Source organism: Megascapheus bottae, chromosome 33 (assembly GCF_031878675.1).
Source record: "Megascapheus bottae isolate mThoBot1 chromosome 33, mThoBot2.hap1, whole genome shotgun sequence".
Lineage (NCBI taxonomy): Eukaryota > Metazoa > Chordata > Mammalia > Rodentia > Geomyidae > Megascapheus > Megascapheus bottae.
The window spans coordinates 7302740-7321333 of record NC_143541.1 but is presented as its reverse complement, the minus strand read 5'-3'; the positions used below and the strand labels follow the sequence as shown (position 1 = coordinate 7321333).

The 18594-nt window shown below is 52.2% G+C and overlaps 1 protein-coding gene across 10 annotated transcripts in view; it reads right to left on the bottom strand.

Moving 5' to 3' along the window:
• Ift122 (intraflagellar transport 122) overlaps positions 1-18594 on the bottom strand; it is a 50967-nt gene that overhangs the window by 15826 nt on the left and 16547 nt on the right. For 9 of the 10 annotated variants that reach the window (XR_016533534.1, XR_016533536.1, XR_016533538.1 and 6 more), the window contains 9 exons: positions 17336-17411; positions 15106-15297; positions 14823-14961; positions 13947-14149; positions 12812-12949; positions 11400-11564; positions 9361-9558; positions 3845-3985; positions 1070-1123 (listed from right to left, as the gene is read on the bottom strand). Coding sequence is in view for 4 of the 10 variants with exons in the window: in XM_090323909.1 (XP_090180035.1) it covers positions 1070-1123; positions 3845-3985; positions 9361-9558; positions 11400-11564; positions 12812-12949; positions 13947-14149; positions 14823-14961; positions 15106-15297; positions 17336-17411 (1306 nt within the window). In the remaining 6 variants the exon portion in view is untranslated. Of the gene's footprint in view, positions 1-1069; positions 1124-3844; positions 3986-9360; positions 9559-11399; positions 11565-12811; positions 12950-13946; positions 14150-14822; positions 14962-15105; positions 15298-17335; positions 17414-18594 lie in introns of all 10 variants that reach the window. The other variant, XR_016533535.1, reaches the window with a different exon arrangement.

Genomic DNA, 18594 nt, shown 5'->3' with positions numbered 1-18594 from the left:
AGAAACATGTTGGGCTAGGAAATGATGAGTGACAGGAGTAGGTCCTTGCAAAAGCTAAATACTGTGTAGAGAAAAGTCATGTTCTATGGGTTTGGATCAAGACCCCTGGAAGCCCCGCCAGTTGATTTCCTAGCGCCAGGCCTGGGAGCAGATCCCATGTGGGGAGACAGCAGTCCCTTCCCACAAGCGGAGCAGATACATGGGTGGTACCCTAGGGCAGACAGCAGGCCTGGGAGACAGGTGAACAAGCTGGAGTTCCTGCTGGGTGATGGTTCTGGGGAGAGGGCATGGCCGCCCTGCCCTCAAGTCCCCTCGGCCCTTCCCCTAGCGGTGACGGTGACAGCTGTGGAGTTAGGATTTAGAAGCGTGCACACATGGTGAGGCCCAGGGCACTGGATCACCCGGCAAAGGGAGGCTCCTCACAGGGGTGCAGGCTGGGAGCCCCTGCCAGCCTCTCCCCTCCTCAGCCCTTGCCTACCGGGCTGGGCCGATGACAGGTGTTTATTATGCTGAACTGAATTAGAGGGACAAGACATTTGCTAATTTCCTCACTGCTTCCATCTGGGAATTCAAATGTGTCTCGCATTCCCTTAGCCTCACAATAAATCTGTTCAGGAGAAAAAAAAAAATATGTAGGCCTTTTTACAGACAGTCAGACAGCACTGCGATACACAGAAATTAAAAATAGCGCCCACTGTCCCCTATCAACAGATTCCTCGGCTCCACCAGGCCACCCGGCTGGACAGACCCGGGCAAGACCAGTATCCTGCGCCACAGTGGAGGGGCTGGGGCTGGGCTCCCTGACTGGTGGGAGAGGACAGAAACCAGCAAACCTCCACCCCAGAGACACAAACTGGGCCCGAGGGTCTACTTCACCTTTACGACTCTGGGGAGCGGGGCAGACCCATGTCACACCAAACCACCCATCTCATCCTCATTCCAGTGACAGGCCACACCCCTCCTCAGGGCCAGCATCTCCCGGTGGCCACTGTGCCCCCCACAGCAAACACCTGTGAGCTGTGTGCTCCTGGGCTCAGAGCACCAGCAGGAGCCCGTGGTTTGCGTTTACCTCAATGCTGCTGATCAGCTCTAAGTACCGCAGGTCCTGGACTCTGGTGAAGGCCTGCAGGAAGAAAGCATGCAATCAGCTGCCTTCTCTGTTTCGACAGTGGGCGACAGGCTGGGGCGGGACGCCAAGCTCTAGACAGGGAGCCAGCAAGGAGGGGAAGCAAGCATTGATTAATCATCTGTGTTTGGGAGGTTTGCCACCCAGCAGGCGCACTTTATCCTGAAGATTAGTCCATGCAAAGAACGATAAAGAAGTTCTGGCCACATCCATCATTTGGGATTAGGTGAAATAAAGACCCAGTACTGTGGTGAGCAAGGAGGGCCGGGGTCTGAGCCAGGGCCTCAGCGGGAGTGGGAGAGACACACGGACAAGAGCTGCACACACATGGCGACTTGGAGAGGAAGCAAGAGACAACTCTCCTTCCCCAATGGTGCCATGAACACAGGGCACAGAGCACACAGAGCTCACAGGAATGGATGTGGGGGGGGGAGCCAAAGAGGAAGAAAGAAGGCCCTCGAGGGAGGGGGATGGTAGGGAATGAATCACTCCAAGTCTCTGGAAGGCAAACTGTTACGCAAACCCTGACAGTGCAGCCTGCTCTTTGCTTTAACTCCTGGGCTGCTAGGAGTTTCTAGAGTGACCAGGAAGGCTGCTCTAGCCACTGCAGGTACCCCATGTGGCCTGTGGTCACCCAGCTGTCTGTATGAAAATCCGCCGTGCCTAGAGGAGGCAGCAGGCCCAGGAGCCCTCAGGATTCACATCCAGGTCACTGGACGCCCACTTAGCTGCATGACATTCTCTCCTATAATGACTCTGACCACAATGTGACTTCAGTGTTTCATCCCACAGGGCCAGTGTCCTGTCAGAGGCTGGGACCCTGAGGTATATTTTGCTTGGTCTCTGTCCCCTTGCCCTGTTCAGGGCCCTCACTGGAAAAGGGGAGCTTGGCAGATTAAACTAAGTCTCCTGAGCTCACAGCTATAGGAGTGGGAAACAAATTCCCTTGAGAAAATGCATCCACTGAGCGCTGGCGAGCCAGCAGGATTAAGTAAAGCATGCACGGCAGGGAGCTGGCAAGTGGATTTCTTCTTTCTTCTCTTCTTTTTCTTAAAACATGTCTCATTATGCTGCCTCGGCTGGTTTTAAGGTGGGCCAAGCAAGGACCCTCCTGCCTCAGTCTCCTGAGGAGCTGAGACAACAGGCGTGTGCCACAGGGCCCAGAAAGTGGGTTTTCCTGAAGGGCCGTTTGTAAAAAGGCCCCTCATGAGCAGATTCCACTGTGGTCTTGAACGTGACCTCCCAGATTAGAGATCAGGAGGTGCCATTAGTGTTGGGCCAGGGCAATAGCTCAAGATCCTGGCTTACTCTGAGGCTCTCCAGCCAGGATGTCTGAACCTAACCTTCCTGCTTTGGGGCTCCCGTGGCTTCCTTGTGAACCCGGAAGCCAGTGGTGCCCCCTCCCAGGTCTTTCTGGTTCTACTGTGCTGGATGCTGGGTCTGGAGAAATCCCCATGAGAAATTCCCTTCCGTGTTCCTTTAGCCCTGCCACATCCGCACAGCCAGGTGCTGGACGAATGGTCAGAGTCACAAGGTCCGTGGGTGACCTCAGCGGAGAGGAGTGGGCGGCAGGGCAGCACAAGCCACGCTGAGCGGCTCTCCTCTGCCATCTAGTGGCCGTGCCCATCTCAGCCCGTGTTCAGGGTGACTGGTGCAGTGGAGAAAGCGAAACTTGAGTTCAGAACTGGAATACAATTCCAAGTCCAAGATTCCAATCATTAAAACATATAGACAATTTCCCTTTGTCAATTAAAATAAGTGTCCGCACTTAGCAAAAGAATGGTATACTCTAACACAATCTTTTCTATGCACAGGGCGTATTTCAGGATACAGGATGGGGTGTGAATGAATGTAGGCTCATATTCTGCTTTTGTTTCCGTCCATTCAAACATCTCAGCAGTCTCAGGCAGGGCACTGTGCCAGTTGATGTGGAGGATCCTAGCAGAGCTGGGTGCCCAGGCATCTTGAGGAGGTCATCACCATTCTACTTTATCCTTAGCTACCACAAACGAAGCTTGTGGGACCACCCACCTTTCTGGAGCTCCTTGTATACCAGTTCAGTAGCATGGGCAAACTAGAGGAGATGTGGGGGCGAGGCAGAGCTCCATTCCTTCCTCTACCTCAGGTCCTAGATGAAAAGCCAACTCAGAAATACACATCTAGAGAGGGATGGAATGCTTTTGGCCATTTGTATCTTTAACTGAACTAACTCAGGAAATGGCATCATGAACCAGGCTGTGAATGGTGCCACGAAGGTGTGTGGGGAGAGCCCACATCATTGTCAGTCTCCGCCACCGCACTTAGCTGAGGGCTGAGAAGGAGTGTGTACCGAATGGCCCAGTGCGTGCAGCAATCATCAAAACTACCCTCTATTGAATGCCTACCGTGCACCAGGCTTTTATCTATATGCTACATAAGTAATCGCTAATAAAACTGACAGCCAGTCTACCAGACGCTTCTCCAGCATCGTCTGTTTACATCATTACAGCTTTGTGAGGATGGGGCCTGGCACCCCGGAATCCACCACTGAGACCTCTTAGAAAGCATGCTACCTGCCTCGCCTCACAGTGAGGAAGTGGCTCAGCTGAGCTCAGAACCCAAGTGAGTCTAACTCTGTCACCTGCTATAGCCTGCTGCCCACCCGTCACCTGGACCCCCTCTGCCTCTTTAGGGGACCCTCCACGGATCAAATTCCCGCTCAGCTAACTGCATGCCTACCTTTTTTGCAGTTTCAAATTCCAGTCCTTCTAGGGCCTCCATGGCCAGCTCGCGCCAGTCTGTGTCTGTCACACCCAAGCAGGCAATCTGGTAGGCTTCTTTGAACATTTTCTTTTCCAGGTACTGGTACATGGGAGCAGACTGCAGCATTTCATCAGCGGGAGAAGACGAGAGAGAAGAAGAGCCTTCTCACAACAGTGGAAAACCAAGTCTACTTCCAGACCCGGCCAATGGCGTCATTGCAACGTCCTGCCTGACTCTGCGACAGAGATGCGTGACCCGGCCCACGTGTGCACAGCGGGGCCAGTGTTCCCGCACAAACTCCCTGCTCGTCCTTCCCCCTGCCCCATCCAGATTGCCTCGCAACCCTACAGAAAAATAGCTTCCATGGCCTTATTGAAGTATCACTCTTCTAGAAGCTTCCCTGGACCCTGATTCTCCCAGCCCAAGGGCAGAAATCTGAGCTTCCTCTCCTCTGTCCAGACTGGGGTTCCCCTAGACCCTCCATTCACTGGGGGCTGAGTGGGGGGTGCGCCTTTCCCCAGAATGCCTTCAGTCCCTCTACTAAAGGAATGATTGACACTCCTGGAAGGGTGTCTTCCGGGAGAGCAGCAGTCTAAGAAAGGTAGGTGATTTCTCCAGCTCGATGCCCTTCATTCTCTGGTGCTGTGGCCCCAACTCCCAGAAGGGCTGTCTGGTTAAATACCTGTGATTAGCTCCTAATGAGTTTTTTAGTTTTCAAAATGCCGTTGCATTTCTTCGAATAGCCATGTACAAGCATGTGCTTACACCCTGACTACAGACAGGACACTGGGCTCGGGAGGGCCCCCTGATCTGGCTGAGAACATGGACCTGGCAGATGGACAACTGAGGCTGGAGCAAGGGGTGACCCGATTCCAGGTCCTGGGCATGCACATGCGTTCTGTCTCTCTCTCATTCTCTCAAGTGTGTGTGTGTGTACACAGACACGTGCATGGAACAGAGCGAGTCTGTGCCGGGCCCAGGAATCTGTAATGAAAGCCCCTGTCCTGTGGGCTAATGTGTCTCCCGTGCCATCCATCAGCGGCTACCTCAGGGCTAATGGTTCCCAAATGTGGAGTTCAAGTGCTGTTGTCTCCATCTGGGGCCTTTGTCTTTGAAATTTCCGGTCCTACTTTTTCTGGCTGAAGAGAACTTTTTTCTGTCTTAAGCTGTCTGTCCCGTGACTGCGGGGGAGGGGACAGCTCTTCGGAAGGCTTGTTCTCCACACCCCTCCTGTGCCGTGCACCCCTTTTATGAGCTGCCAGCTCCTTCTGGGTAAAGCCATTTCCTCTGCTTAGATTCCTGGCCTGGCTCAGACTACCAAGGGCAAATGAGAAGCATTCTGAACGTGACCAATGCAGAGGCCTTTCTCCTGCCTTTTCTCCACGCTAGCTTGCCCTCCACCATTCCCTCTGGAACTCTCCCGATGACTGGCTGCCCTGCTGCTGGCTGCGTGTGCCCGTGCTGACCTCCTCAGGCTCCGGAGTCACAGCCTCCAGGATGAGGTCTCAACCCCACTGCCCTCCTCACCACACACCCCTTCCTTTTCTAAACTATGTAAGCAAGTCCCCTGCAGTCCGGTTTAGTTCTTCTGTGGCTTCTGCTATTTTATGGCCATCTATAATAAACCATAATCATAGGGATCAGGACAGACAAAACCTGAAGACGGGTGTAATTAGCCCTACTTCAAGCTGGACACACGAGGCGGCCGGTCTATGGAGCTACTCTGAAGGCAGAGGTGGGAGGACTACTGAAGCCCACAATTTTGAGCCCAGCGTGGGAAACATGGCAAGACTGCCTCAATAAACAAATATAACTCAATTTTGGGCCAGGAGCATGGTCTAGTGGTAGAGTGCTTGCCTAGCATGCACTGGGTTCGATTCCTCGGTACCACACACACAAAAGAAAAAAAAAGCCAGAAATGGTGCTGTGGCTCAAGTGGTAGAGCAATAGTCTTGAGAAGGCTTAAGGACAGTGCCCAGGCCCTGAGTTCAAGCCCTAAGACTAGAAAGATATATCTGTGTGTGTGTGTGTGTGTGTGTACACAGACCTCTACACTCACACCCATTTCACAGGGGAAAAAAATGACAGAAATGCTCAGGACACAGCTGGTGTAGGTGACAGACTGTCCTGGGTGGTGCTCTCAGCCCTCCACTGCTGCCTGGCCCACAGCCCAGGACCAGGCGCAAAGCCAGGCACCCCAGGGCACCAGAACGGCTGTCAGCTTTGCTACAGGACTTGCTCAGGAGCACAATCTGCCCAGGGACGAGGCCCTCGGCCTGCCCTGCGTCCAAATGTGAAGTCACCGTGCCTGCAGGGCCCACAGCCTTGTCGCCCTACTTGGCAGCTCAGACAAACCAGTTCTTGCACAAGATGATGTCAATTTCAAAAGGAAACCAAAAATCCCAAGAGCAAGACGGGGCTTTTTCCTGGCTCTGGAGGCCCAAGCCACAGGATGGCTGGAGGCTGAGGCAACAGATAAACGGCCATTGTCCTAAGATCGCCCTTCCTCACCCTTGGCGGCTGGGCCTGCTGCATGAGCAGCAAGGCTCTGGGCAGCCATGCCAGGCTTTGGCTGCTGGGAGAGGAGAAAGCCACGGCTCCTGTTAACACCGGGGAGCAGAAAACGGCATTCACTTTTGAGATCAGGAGGGCAGGCTTGGGGAAGAGCCTTACGAGAAGCACTGCCCAAGTGGCTCAGCTGAGGTGCTTCCTAAGGGCCTAACTCAGGGCCTGGGCACTGTCCCTGAGCTGATTTGCTCAAGGCTAGCACTCTACCATTTGAACCACAGCACCACTTCCAGCTTTTTCTGTTTATGTAGGGCAAAGGAATCGAACCCTGGGCTTCTTACATGCTAGGAAAGCACTCTACCACGGAGCCACATTCCCAGTGGCCTGGGGATCTCTTTGGCTTTCTCTTTCCCTCTTCTGTTTCCTCGAATTGGAACCCACAGCCACTGCTTCCACTCTCGCTCTCTGGCAGGCACTGTAGAGGCCATGGCCCGAGCAATTCCCGCAAAAAGTCATTAAGGCCTCGTGGCTCAGCAGGAGACGGCCAGCGGCGTGCAGGGCACGTGACGGACAGCCAAGCAGAGACAATCAGGATGTGTCACATCCTCGAGCTGGACACAGCCTTTGTCCCAGCAGCTTCACTTCTTAGAATTTACGCCACAGAGCTCGATGGAGACAGATGCACAGCTGGCAAGATGTTGGCTATAGACAGGGGCAGAGAGCCACCAACAGCTCAAATGTGACAGTCAAGGAGGCCAGGAACATCCTGGCCCTGACAGGACCAGGGCCGTGGATGCTCACAAAGCTGGGGGGGCAGGAGGAGGAAGGCCACACCCAAAACTGCATCGTCACAGACTCATCAACCCCCATCCTGCCCCCCCCTCCAGAAACTGGGCAACATTCATTTCTTACACATATACACAAATCTAAAGTCAATTTCCTTCTTTAAAATGCTGGATAGGGCTGGGAGCATAGCTTAGTGGTAGAGTGCTCGCCTAGCACACACACGAAGAAGCCATGGGTTCAATTCCCTGGAACCACACACACAGGAAAAGCCAGGAGTGGCACTCTGGCTCAAGTGGCAAAGTGCTAGCCTTGAGTAAAACGTGTCCAAGGACAGTGCTCAGGCCCTGAGTTCAAGCCTCAGGACTGGAAAACACACACACACACACAATGCTGGACATCCCTTCAATTATATGAGAACACATATCTAGTAGACGGATGGAAATAACCAATACTGATTTACAGCCAATAACTTATAAAGTGGGATGGTGTATAGTATCTCCACATTGGGTTAAACTGGAAAGCTTTAAGGAAGGTGGATAGGTGGATGTTTGGGGTCCACCCAGGAAACTGAGTACAATAAACTTGAGATTTCATCTTTAGGTAGAAATGCTTTTACAGATAAAATTTTTTTAAAAAAATCTATATTCCACTTTAGTTTAGAAATGCCTAAAGTCATTGGGGTAGAGGGGAGGGGTGTGTGTCAGTGGCTCAGGCCTGTAATCCTAGCTACTCAGGAGGTTGAGATCTCAGGATCACAGTTCAAAGCCAGCCCAGGCAGAAAAGTGCATGAGACCTTTTTTTTTTTTTGCCAGTCCTGGGCTTGGGCTCAGGGCCTGAGCTTTGTTCTTCGGTTTTGTCAAGGTTAGAGCTCTACCACTTGAGCTACAACACCACTTCTGGCATTTTTTGTATGTATGTGGTACCAAGGAATCGAACCCGGATCTTCGTGTATGCTAGGCAAGCACTCTACTACTAGGCCAAACTCCCGGCCCAACATGAGACTTTTATCTCTAATAAACTACTTAGAAAAAGCCATAAGTGGTAGTATGGCTCAAGTGGTAGAGTGCTAGCCTTGGCACACGGAGTCTCAGGGACAGAGCCAAGGCCCTGAGTTCAAGACCCAGGATTGGCAAAAGAGAGAGAGAGAGAGAGAGAGAGAGAGAGAGAGAGAGAGAGAGAGAGAGAGAGAATTGCCTAAAGTCATAATTATTGACCATGCATGTTATTTATGTGTACAGACAAGGCTGAGTGGATGCATTCCCAACTATTGTTTAGGAGGAATTCTCAGGTATGGCTATGTATACCTGCCATCCTAGCATTTTGGAAGTTAAGGCAGGATGACCATGAGTTTAAAGTTAGGCTGTCTCAACAAACAATTTTTTTAAATTACATTAAAAATGATTATTTGAGCCAGGTGCCAGTGGCTCACGTCTGTATGTCTAGCTACTCCAGAGGCTAGGATCCCAGTTTGACGACAGCCTGGGCAGACAAACCAGAGACTCTTGTCTCCAATTAACTAGCAAGCAGCCAAGAGTGTGGGTGTGGCTCAAATGGTACAGTGCCAGTCTCAAGTAGAACCAGCACAAATGTGTGTGTGTATGTATATATGCGCACACACGAAGGATGGGATTCTGAGGTTCACGCTTCCTCACCCTCGGAGTTGTCTGTTTTATGACAGTTCTACAGCAAGCATGGTTCACTGGAGGCAATGGGCAGATAGTCAGGGCAGCTACGATTAGGCCAGCCCCCATGTCACCCTGGACTTTCCTATCTGTCTCTGTTACGTGGCTCCATACTCCAGGCCCCTGGGAACTCACACAGGACCCATGCCCCCCTCTTGGGCTCACAGCTCTCAGTCTCTACATATACTCTTCTCTCACATGCAAACACACCCCCCCCCATAACCCATGTGTTCAAGCATTCACCCCCAGGTGTGCTGGCTCTCAACTGCCTGCTGATGCACCTTCCCCTCCCCTCCCCCCTCCCCCTCCCCCGCTCCCTCGGCCCCATCTGCAACCAGGAAGAGAATCAGCAAGAGACACTCCATGAAGGTGGGCTGCTTGCTGGCCTCGTGCAGGCTCCACGGAGTGAAGACAGCCTGGCATCCCAGCTGCCACTCTTCCCACAGTCCCACACCAGGGCCCAGCCTCCCTGGCCCATCTGCCCACTGCCGCGGAGGGCAGCCAGGCACTGGTTACCTGCGGCACTTCCACAGCAGTCATGGCGAAGACGTGCAGGCAGAAGATCTTGGAGCCATTGTAGCCGACCACGAAGCCCTGCAGCTTCTGCTGGTGCACGGGGAAGTTGCTCGCCTTGATGTTGAGGTAACCCCCTCCCGAGAAGCACAGCATGTCCTCACACTGAGTGTTCCAGGCCACACTGTTGGCGTTGGGTTCCTGCAGGGGGGCACGGGCGTACCTGTGAGGACCACCCTGGGCGCAGGTCCTCTCCCATACTCCAGTGAAGTCCCCTCCCGGAGCATGCAGAGAGGCCGACAGTGGGGTGCAGGGAGGCAAGAGGAGGCGGGGGGGGGGGGGTGCAGGAAGAAAGGGATGAGGCCAACTCCTCTAGGTACAGGCAGTGATGAGATAAGCATTACTCTTCTTCCTCCATTGTGAGTGGATATCAGCCAAGTATATATTCAATGAAAGAATATATAGAGGCCTGGAGTGTGGCCTAGTGGTAGAGGGCTTGCCTAGCATGCACAAAGCCCTGGGTTCAATTCCTTGGTACCACACACATAGAAAAAGCCAGAAATGGTGCTGTGGCTCAAGTGGTAGAGCTCTAGCCTTGAGAAAGCCCAAGACCAGTGCTCAGGCCCTGAGTTCAAACCCCAGAACTGATAAAAAAAAAAAAAAAAAAGAAGAAGAAGAAGAAACAGAGCTCAGAGGTGACTTACTGGTACATTTGCCAACCATGCCTCAGGCCCTGGGTTCCAGCCCCAGCACCATAAAAAAAAACAAACATTCCTATACGTGAAGACAGTTGAAAGGGCTTGTCCCCAAAGGACTGACAGTAAGTGTTTCTGGGTGGATGAAATTGTGGGTCCTTTTTTCTTGTTTTTTTGTTTGCCTAAATTTGTCATGAAGATCTGTTGAATTATTTTTATAAGAAAAAAGATCAGGGAGTACTTTTCAAAATTAGAAAAGAATATGCTGTGTCTACATTTACAATTTACATACTAAAAATACAGTCACCCTGGGAGGTGGCCCCCAAGGCCAGCAGAATCTCTCCTAACCTGAGTCTCCTGCAGTGAGCATGGCTTACTTTTACAATGAAAAGGGGGCAAGGATGGTGAAGGGGAAAGAATGGGCAGAGGTGACTAGGCAGGCTCCTGTCCCCGGGCGAGGCCTGACACTCAGCTGCCCTTATCTCCTGCAGAGACTATAGGGGGAGCCACATGCCCTGCCACCCTCACATGGTTCCAGGCCCAGGGCACACCTAGAACACATTAGCTAGGGGTGCAGACAGGGTGGCACTGGGGCATCCCCGAGGCCAGGGAGAAGAGAAGCAATGTTTAGGGCTCCATTCGTGCCAGCACTGTGTCATTGTAGGATGAATGGAGAGTCACTTCTGGGGTGGCGGCTGCTGCCAGGTCACCAGTTTGCCCAACAGCAGTTCCTCTACTAGAAGCCCCCTCCACCCCGAGACGGGGACCTGAATCTGTCTGATATTGGAACCCTGCTTTGGAAGCCAGCACACACAGGGTCTGGTGGTGGAGAACTCACTTCAGGCAAACCAGCCCGGACTCACAAAGCCCAAAGAGACCAAGGGTAGCCCTAACCCAGCAGACTCTAGAGCCAGCCTCTGGGCGCTCCTCCCCAGTGATACACTGCTAGCCACAGGACAAACGGTGTGCCACCAATGCCTATCCCAAAGACCCCCAGCTCCCACCCAGCTTCCCTGTGATAGGAATACAGGAATTCCTTGCTTTCAGATGCTAGAGCTGACTGGGTCTCCTCACTGGGCCTCAGGTCACGAACGGGAGCCCAGAGAAGGAACCCTATGGCCCACTGGCCTGCCCATGTGACTTCCGTTATTCCTTCACTTACTACTCATGGCTGATGTAAGAAAGGGGCCACTTGCCCTCTTCACACACAAAGATCCCCAAAGAGGCTGGCCCAGCCCCACTGTGGCACGTCAAGGGAAGGCTGCAGGCTGGGCCCTGTACTTCTCTGCAACTTGCAGGAACTGCAGCACCCCTGCAGGACAGGGTGCAGGGTCTTGAGAATGTCACCTGAAAAAGCAGCTCCTTGCTGTGGATGTCATACACCAGGCACGTGTCATTTTCATCCACCACGGCCAACTTCTTCCGGGTGGCACTCATATCCAAGCAGCGTACGGCTGTGGCCTGCTTCAGCAAGACGACAGCAAAGAGATTGTCCACAAAGATCTTCAGAATCTGGTGAAATTTCAGAGGGGGGGAAAAAAAAGTGTGAGTCACCATGGCAACCAGACCCTGGCCCACCGCCAGGCTGCTGGAGTCCCATGTGTTCTACCAGAACAACTCCCACTAACTCCAAGAAAGGACTCGTTAGAAAGAAAAGCGAAAAGAGGTGGCAGAGGAGGGGCAGGCTTATCCTCAGGAGACCAGAAGTGTAGTTCATCAGAGGTCGCCCAAGGAACAATAGGCCCCAAATATGCCGAACTGCACTGCTGTGTCTTCTTGGACTGGGAACTGGTTAATGACTCACGCTGCAGGCTGCAGGGGATCACTGAGCAAAGCTCTGAGTCACAGCTAACAAGGAAAGAGGCCACAAGAAGCACTGGCAGGACATCTGGTATAAAATAATGCTGCTGTTGCTGTTGATGGCAGATGCTGTCTGTTGACATCTCTGCTTCTGACAGCACTGTGAAAGGTGTAGTATCCTCATTTGTAAATCCGGAGCCTCAGAGTGGCCAAAATGACCTGCCCGGGTCACACGGCTAGTCAGTAGCTAAGGAAGATTCATGATGCCTGGACCACCTGACCCCAGAACCCCTGCTTCTCAGCCTCGCCTGAGACATGAAAGCTGAAGGAGGCAGAAGCAGGCCTTTCTTCACTCTGGTGGGAATCTGACGGCTCCCACTGATCTCCTGTTCTTAATGTCCGTCCCCAGCAAAGACCTGACAAGCCTCAGTCACAAGCCATCTGCTCCACAGCCTGGCACTCGGGCTAACGCAGTTATATTTTCACTTTCAGATTTCTATGTAGCCCACATAGAACTTTTCTTATTTTCAGCGAAGAGCGCGCACACACAGACACAGACACCAATTTGACTGTGTTAATCTACCCCAAATTTCCATCTTTTTGCCTGAAAGACCCTTTTCTTTTAGTATCCAGTAACATCCTGAGGACATGGATAGCTGTCCAGGGGCCAGGCTGGAGCTCCAGGTAATCCAGCCCCAGCCCTAATAGTGGTCTGACCTCAGTCACTGCTCTGCCTCCCTCTCTAGCAATCCACTAAAGCTGTGGCTGGCACAAATCCCCCACCCTCCAGGTGACCTTAAGCTCCTAATCCATGCGACGTGCAGCCCAGGGGCCACGGATGGCAGCAATGCTGCCAGATCTTGAGTGCGCCACTCTTTTCAAGCTTGGCTTCCCTGGCAGGCCATCCCGGGTCGTCACTCGGTGGGTCAGGGGTGGCGGGGCTGTCTGAGAGCACTCACCTGTCCGTTCTTCAGGCCCACCAGTAGACCTTCCCTTCTGGGAGGGCCTCCGATCACCTTGATGTACCGAATGAGAGACTCCATCTGCCACTCCCGCTCCTTCACTCCGTTGAAGGTCAGAGACTGCAGCCGCCTCTCCTGGGAAGCAAATTGGGCTTAGCACAGACCTTCTGCGCAAGAAGGCTCCCAGTCCCCCCATGTTTCCCCCTGGGGGTGAGGACGCCTATGCCTTCTGTGACTAGCCAGCCCGGGGGCTTCCCCACCATCTCCATCTTCCTCACACGAGGCAGACCCCAGAGCAGCCACAGGTGTACGCCAGCCACCACGCCAGCCACTCCTGGGACCACACCAAGGCCCCCGCCAGTGCCCACACCTGTCCTCTCACTTGTGCTGGAATCTCTTGATTCCATTTGGTCACTTCTAACAAGTCTCGGTGAATCCAAATCCACTTGCCTAGGCTTTTCTCAAAGTCTTTCCAAATGCTTGCCATTGTTTCCTAGAAATCTATGTTGAGAGGGGTTTTTTTTTGTTGTTTTGTTTTGTTTTGTTTTTCCCCCACCAAAAAAACAAAATCTCTCAGGAAATAAAATTTCCTTGACTACTGAGTTGATAAAAAGTTTTTATGTATATATGCTTATCCAAGCAAATGTAGCTTCATTTTGTGGGTCATTAAATTTAAATGGTTAAAATACATCTAATCCCCACAGGACAAGATGCTCTTCAATACAAAAGAGTCATCTCTGGTTACGATGCACGGAGAACCTGATTCATGATCTGATTCAGTAAAAGCCCATGAAGCCACGTTGGATGCAGAGGGTGGGGTTTCCAAGTGACTTTTTTTTTTTTTTTTGCCAGTCTTGGGCTTAAGCTCAGGGCCTGAGCACTGTCCTTGGACTTTCTCAAGGCTAGAGCTCTACCACTTGAACCTCAGCACCACTTCTGGCTTTTTTCTATGTATGTGGTACCGAGGAATCGAACCCGGGTCTTCATGCATGCTAGGCAAGCACTTCAACCACTAGGCCAAACTCCCGGCCCCTCCAAGTGACTTTTAAGACCATGAGATGGGGACCGTTCCTTGGGGGAGGCGGAAGGCGGGAAGCGGGTCTACCCGGCCCCTCCTCAGGCTGTCACCCACCTGGCATAGAACAATGTGGTCAGCACAAACCACCAGGAGGTTGCACTCAAACTTCCTGACCATTTTCTCCTTCACCCGGTAATGCATGTCTGACGAGTCATCTGAGTACAGCTCATAGATGAGGATCTTCTCTGGCAGTTGGATAGCTAATCGATTTTTGTAGATGGCAATTTTCTTGACAAGCTCTTTGCATTTAATCCGAACTGTCAGAGGGAAAAAGGAAAAAAAAAAATCCGGCTCTAGCAAAAGGTTGTTAAGGTGGAAGGTAGAGAAATTAAAAGCCATCATTTACTTAATGTTCCTAGCAATTAAAATGAGATGCTCTTATTTAAAAAGATCTTTATGTAGTGTCTCATCTATACAATCAGCTCTGTGGCACTGGGGCCCAGAGTTGTATGCAATTTTTTGGCGAACCTGGGGATTGAACTCTGTGGTCCAAAGTGCTGCCACCACTTGCTGCATAAACCTCTGTCCTCCTCCCAGCACTGATGGCCCCTGAGATCTGGAAAGCGCTCACCAGAGGGATGACCACATCCCCACCTGACAACTGGGAGCCATATGCAGTGTCTGGGACACCCTGCCTCCAGAAAACACGAGGCTCACATAAGCTCCTATGCTCCTAGCTATTCAGGTAGCTGAGATCTAGAGGATCGAAGTTCAACACCAGAAAAATCTATGAGAGTCCAGCTCCAAAATAACCCCCAAACAGCAGTGGAGCTGGGGGTATTACTCAAATGACAGAGCACCAGCCAAGCAAAAGCCAAACAAGCCTGAGACCCTGAGTTCAAACCCCAGTACCACCCAAAAAGAAGAAAAGAAAAGCCCGTGGAGATACTTTTTGCCATGTCACAAGCTGTCACCCAAGCCCGCCACTACCTTTCTGCTCTGTGATCAGGTGCTGCACAATGACATCGGTCATGCTGTCCCTGTAGGCATAACGGTCCTTGTAGAGGCCGTGGACTGTGCTGAAGACCAGCTGGTACAAGACAATGCTGCCATCCTGGCAGCCTATGGCCTGAAGGGGAGAGGGCGGTCAGTCAATCCCAGCTCTGAGGAGACAGCCCACCCTCCCACCTGTCCTCAGCAATTGCGAAGCCTGGACCAGCTGGCTCATGTGGAGCGCCTCTGAGCAAAGCCCAACAGGGCGATTTCTTCATACCACGTAGTTGGAGTCAGGCTTCACTTTACACGTCCACACCCACGAGCTCTGCTCCCCGATTGTCCCAAGCCGCACTCCATCCTTGGTGAAAAGGGACACTTGTTTGTCTGATCCCCCCATCAAAATGTATTCTCCCTTTGTGAAATAGCTGATGCAGCAGGGGTCAAAGGTCAGTGGCCGATCCTTTCCAATCTGCGGAAAGAGAACACACACCAGAGAAAGACCATCCGTGAAGGCAGAATGACCACACGCCACGAACAGGCTTCCCGCCTTCGGTCAGCCCTCCCGGGCTGCGGCATCCGTCACATGGGGCCCTGGGCCTCTGGATCCTCTTCCCTCCCTGCTGTGGCCCAATGTTTGACTCCCTCCAGCCAGCAGTGTCCAGAGCGGGTCTTAGCTCCTCAGCCTACCTGGAGGCCCTCTTCCTCGACAGTCCTTGCCAGTGGCTGCCTGCAGCTTCTTTCTTTCCATCATCTGCTTTTATTTTTAATGTATTTCACAAAGCTGAACTTACTCTGCTTATAATACTCTCCTTTATTCATTATTCATTTCATTAAGGAAATAATTCTAGAAGGGTTTTTTCCCTAAGTTTTTTAGTTCAATTTATAAATATTTCCCTTTTAATGCATCTAGCGACAGTGAAGGTGGCTCTGTTTAATGAATGCAGTGCTGAACAGTTTCTGCCTAACTCCCTTCAACTAATTTAAACCACAATTATAAGTTTAATATGTTTCCTTCCCTTTTTAGGAATTTCAACTGCCTAGCAACCCAAAGTTCTTAACAAGGCTCAAACCAATAGCTTAGTGTGCTGGTGCTTGCCTGTCACCTCAGCTAAGTGGGAAGCTGAGAGCCCAAGGTTTCATAATTGCATGGTTGCAGATGGGCTGCAGCAGGAAATCCAGGAGACCCCATCTTAACGGGAGAAGCGGGCACAGTGGTGGACGCCCGTCATCCCATCTCCATTGGGAAACTCACGCTCATGTCCAGCACGAAGCAAGACCCTATCTCAAAAGTCACCGGCATGATGTTGGGTGCCAGTGGCTCCTATCTAAAATCCTACCTACTTGGGAGGCTCAGGTTGGGAGAATTGTGGGTTGGAGACCACCCCAGGCAGAAAGCTTCTCAAGATCCCTTTTCAACCAGGAACTGGACATGGTGGCATGGGCCTACTGTCCTCACTGTAACAAGTTGATTGTGCCCAGAAAGGAAGCGAGACTCTACTTCAACAGAGCTAACACAAACAGTGCTGGAGGCGTGACTCAGTGGTAAGAGCACCTGTGTAGCAAGCACAAGACCCTGAGTTCAAACCTCAGTGCAACCAAAAAGAACTAACCAGCACAGAAAAAGGGTGGAGTCTTATCTCCACACTGGAGCACCTGCCTCGCAAGTGTGTATTGGGCTCAGATCCTAGTATGGCCAAAAAATAAATAAGGACACTGGGAGATCAGCCATGAAAACTGAGTAGCTCTTGATGAGGGACTACATGTGTCTTTTCTTTTCAGACAGGGACTACCGGTGTCCTGTGCCTCACACGCCAAGGCTCCAGCAGAGCAGAGGCACGTGCACATCTGTCAGCAGCTCCTCTGTGCCAGGCTGCACCAGAATAGCGCTCACAAGGTCAGCAGGTGGAATGACAACCTGTGTCTGTGGGGGTGTGGGGAGGGGAGGGCAGAAGCTAATAATGGTGCTTCATCATGGGAGAAGGGATGATCAGCAAAAGTACACCTGGGTGGAGCCAGGAGTTTGGCCTAGTGGTAGGGTGCTCCCCTAGCATGCACAAAGACCCGGGTTCGATTCCTTGGTACCACATACATTGAAAAAAGCTGGAAGTGGTGCTGAGGCTCAAGTGGTAGAGCTCTAGCCTTGAGAAAGTCCAAGGACAGTGCTCAGGCCCTGAGCCCAAGCCCAGGACTGGCAAAAAAAAGAAAAGTACACCTGGGTTTGTTTTATTTTATTTTTTGTGCCAGTCTTGGGGCTTGACCTCAGGGACTGAAGGCCGTTCCTGAGTTGTTTGGGTTTGTTTTCCCCCCACTTCTCAAGGTTAGCACTCTATCACTTGGCCCAAGCTTCAGCAGCTTTTGCTGGTTAATTGGATGTAAGAGTCGGACAGACTTTCCTGTGCAGGCTGGCTTCAAACCGCAATCCTCAGATCTCAACTGCCTGAGGGGCTGGAATTGTAGGCGTGGCCACTGGCGCCGGGCTATGGCTGGGATTCTGCAGTGGTACATACCTGTTTCCCACTCAGCTGGTAGAAGGAAAGTTTCTGTCCCCAGTCAGCCACAGCCAGGATGTCGTTGTGTTCCTCTCTAATCAACAGAAGACAAAAGAGGTTACGGGGGCCACGGCCTGCTGAAGAGCTCAGCCCTAACAGCTTGACAAACAGGAAAAGAAAGCCCTGGCCAGGCTGTCAGAAAGCCAAAAGTAAAGCTGCACCGAGCCAACCCATCAGTCAGCCACTGTGCTGACTACGGTCATGAGCTGGAGGGCGGGGACGACACCTCTGCTGCCTGGGAATGCACATCCCAGCTCCCTGGTCCAGGAGGGAGGGAGCGCTCCCGATGAGAAGGCATGAATTGTTTGGGTTGTCTTCTTGTTGATGCTTTTGTTTAGGGTTTCTCAGAGCTGGGGGTGGGGGGGTTGAGATGGTCTCCCTGTGTGGCCCAAGGTGGCCTGGAACTCACGACCCTCCTACCTCAGTATTCCAAGTGCTGAGAGTAATAGAGGGGCCACGAAGCCCGGCACCAATTTGCTTGTTTAACAGACAGTAAGAAACGGGCATCCACTGAGTGAGAATGAATACGAATGTCAGGCGTCTTTCAGTGGGGGCTCTGCACAGTAAAACGGTCTGGCCACATCTCTTTTACAGGACAGGGCCAGTGCCCAGAGACAGCCCTGGCCAGAGCTGTGGGCTGGCCAGAGCTGGGGGTCTGGTTTAAGAGCGGCTCTCCCAGGCTTGAAGGCTGAGCCTCAATTCACCCCATGTTGCCTGGTCCTTTGTAATTCGGGCTTTGCAGAGCCCAGGGCCTAGCAGCCACCATGCGGCACGACTGGTAAAGTTTTGTTCAGAAATACAGCTGGGAGCAAGGGAGGAAAATGTCACAGGCACAAATTTAGAGTTAAGGGGAAGGAAGGGCTGAGAGGGAAGGGGCTAGGAGGCGAACTTAGTAAGGACGTCCAGACACACTTTAAGAGCCCAGCTCTCATAGGGCACCAGCGCTCAAGCCCATCATCTTAGCTACTCAGGAGACTGAGATCTGAGGATCGTGGTTCAAAGGCAGCCTGGGCAGGAAAGCTAGACATAAAGCTGTGGCTTAAGTGGCAGAATGCAACTTTGAACAAAAAGCTCAGGGACTGAGCCCAGGCCCTGAGTTCAAGCCCCAAGATTGGCAGGAAAAAAAAAAAAAGTCCAGTGCTCAGTGAACACTTTGAGTTGGCCACTGGCTGTGGGCTGGCTCAGCATCCGTGGGCTGCTGGGTTGGTGGTGTTCAG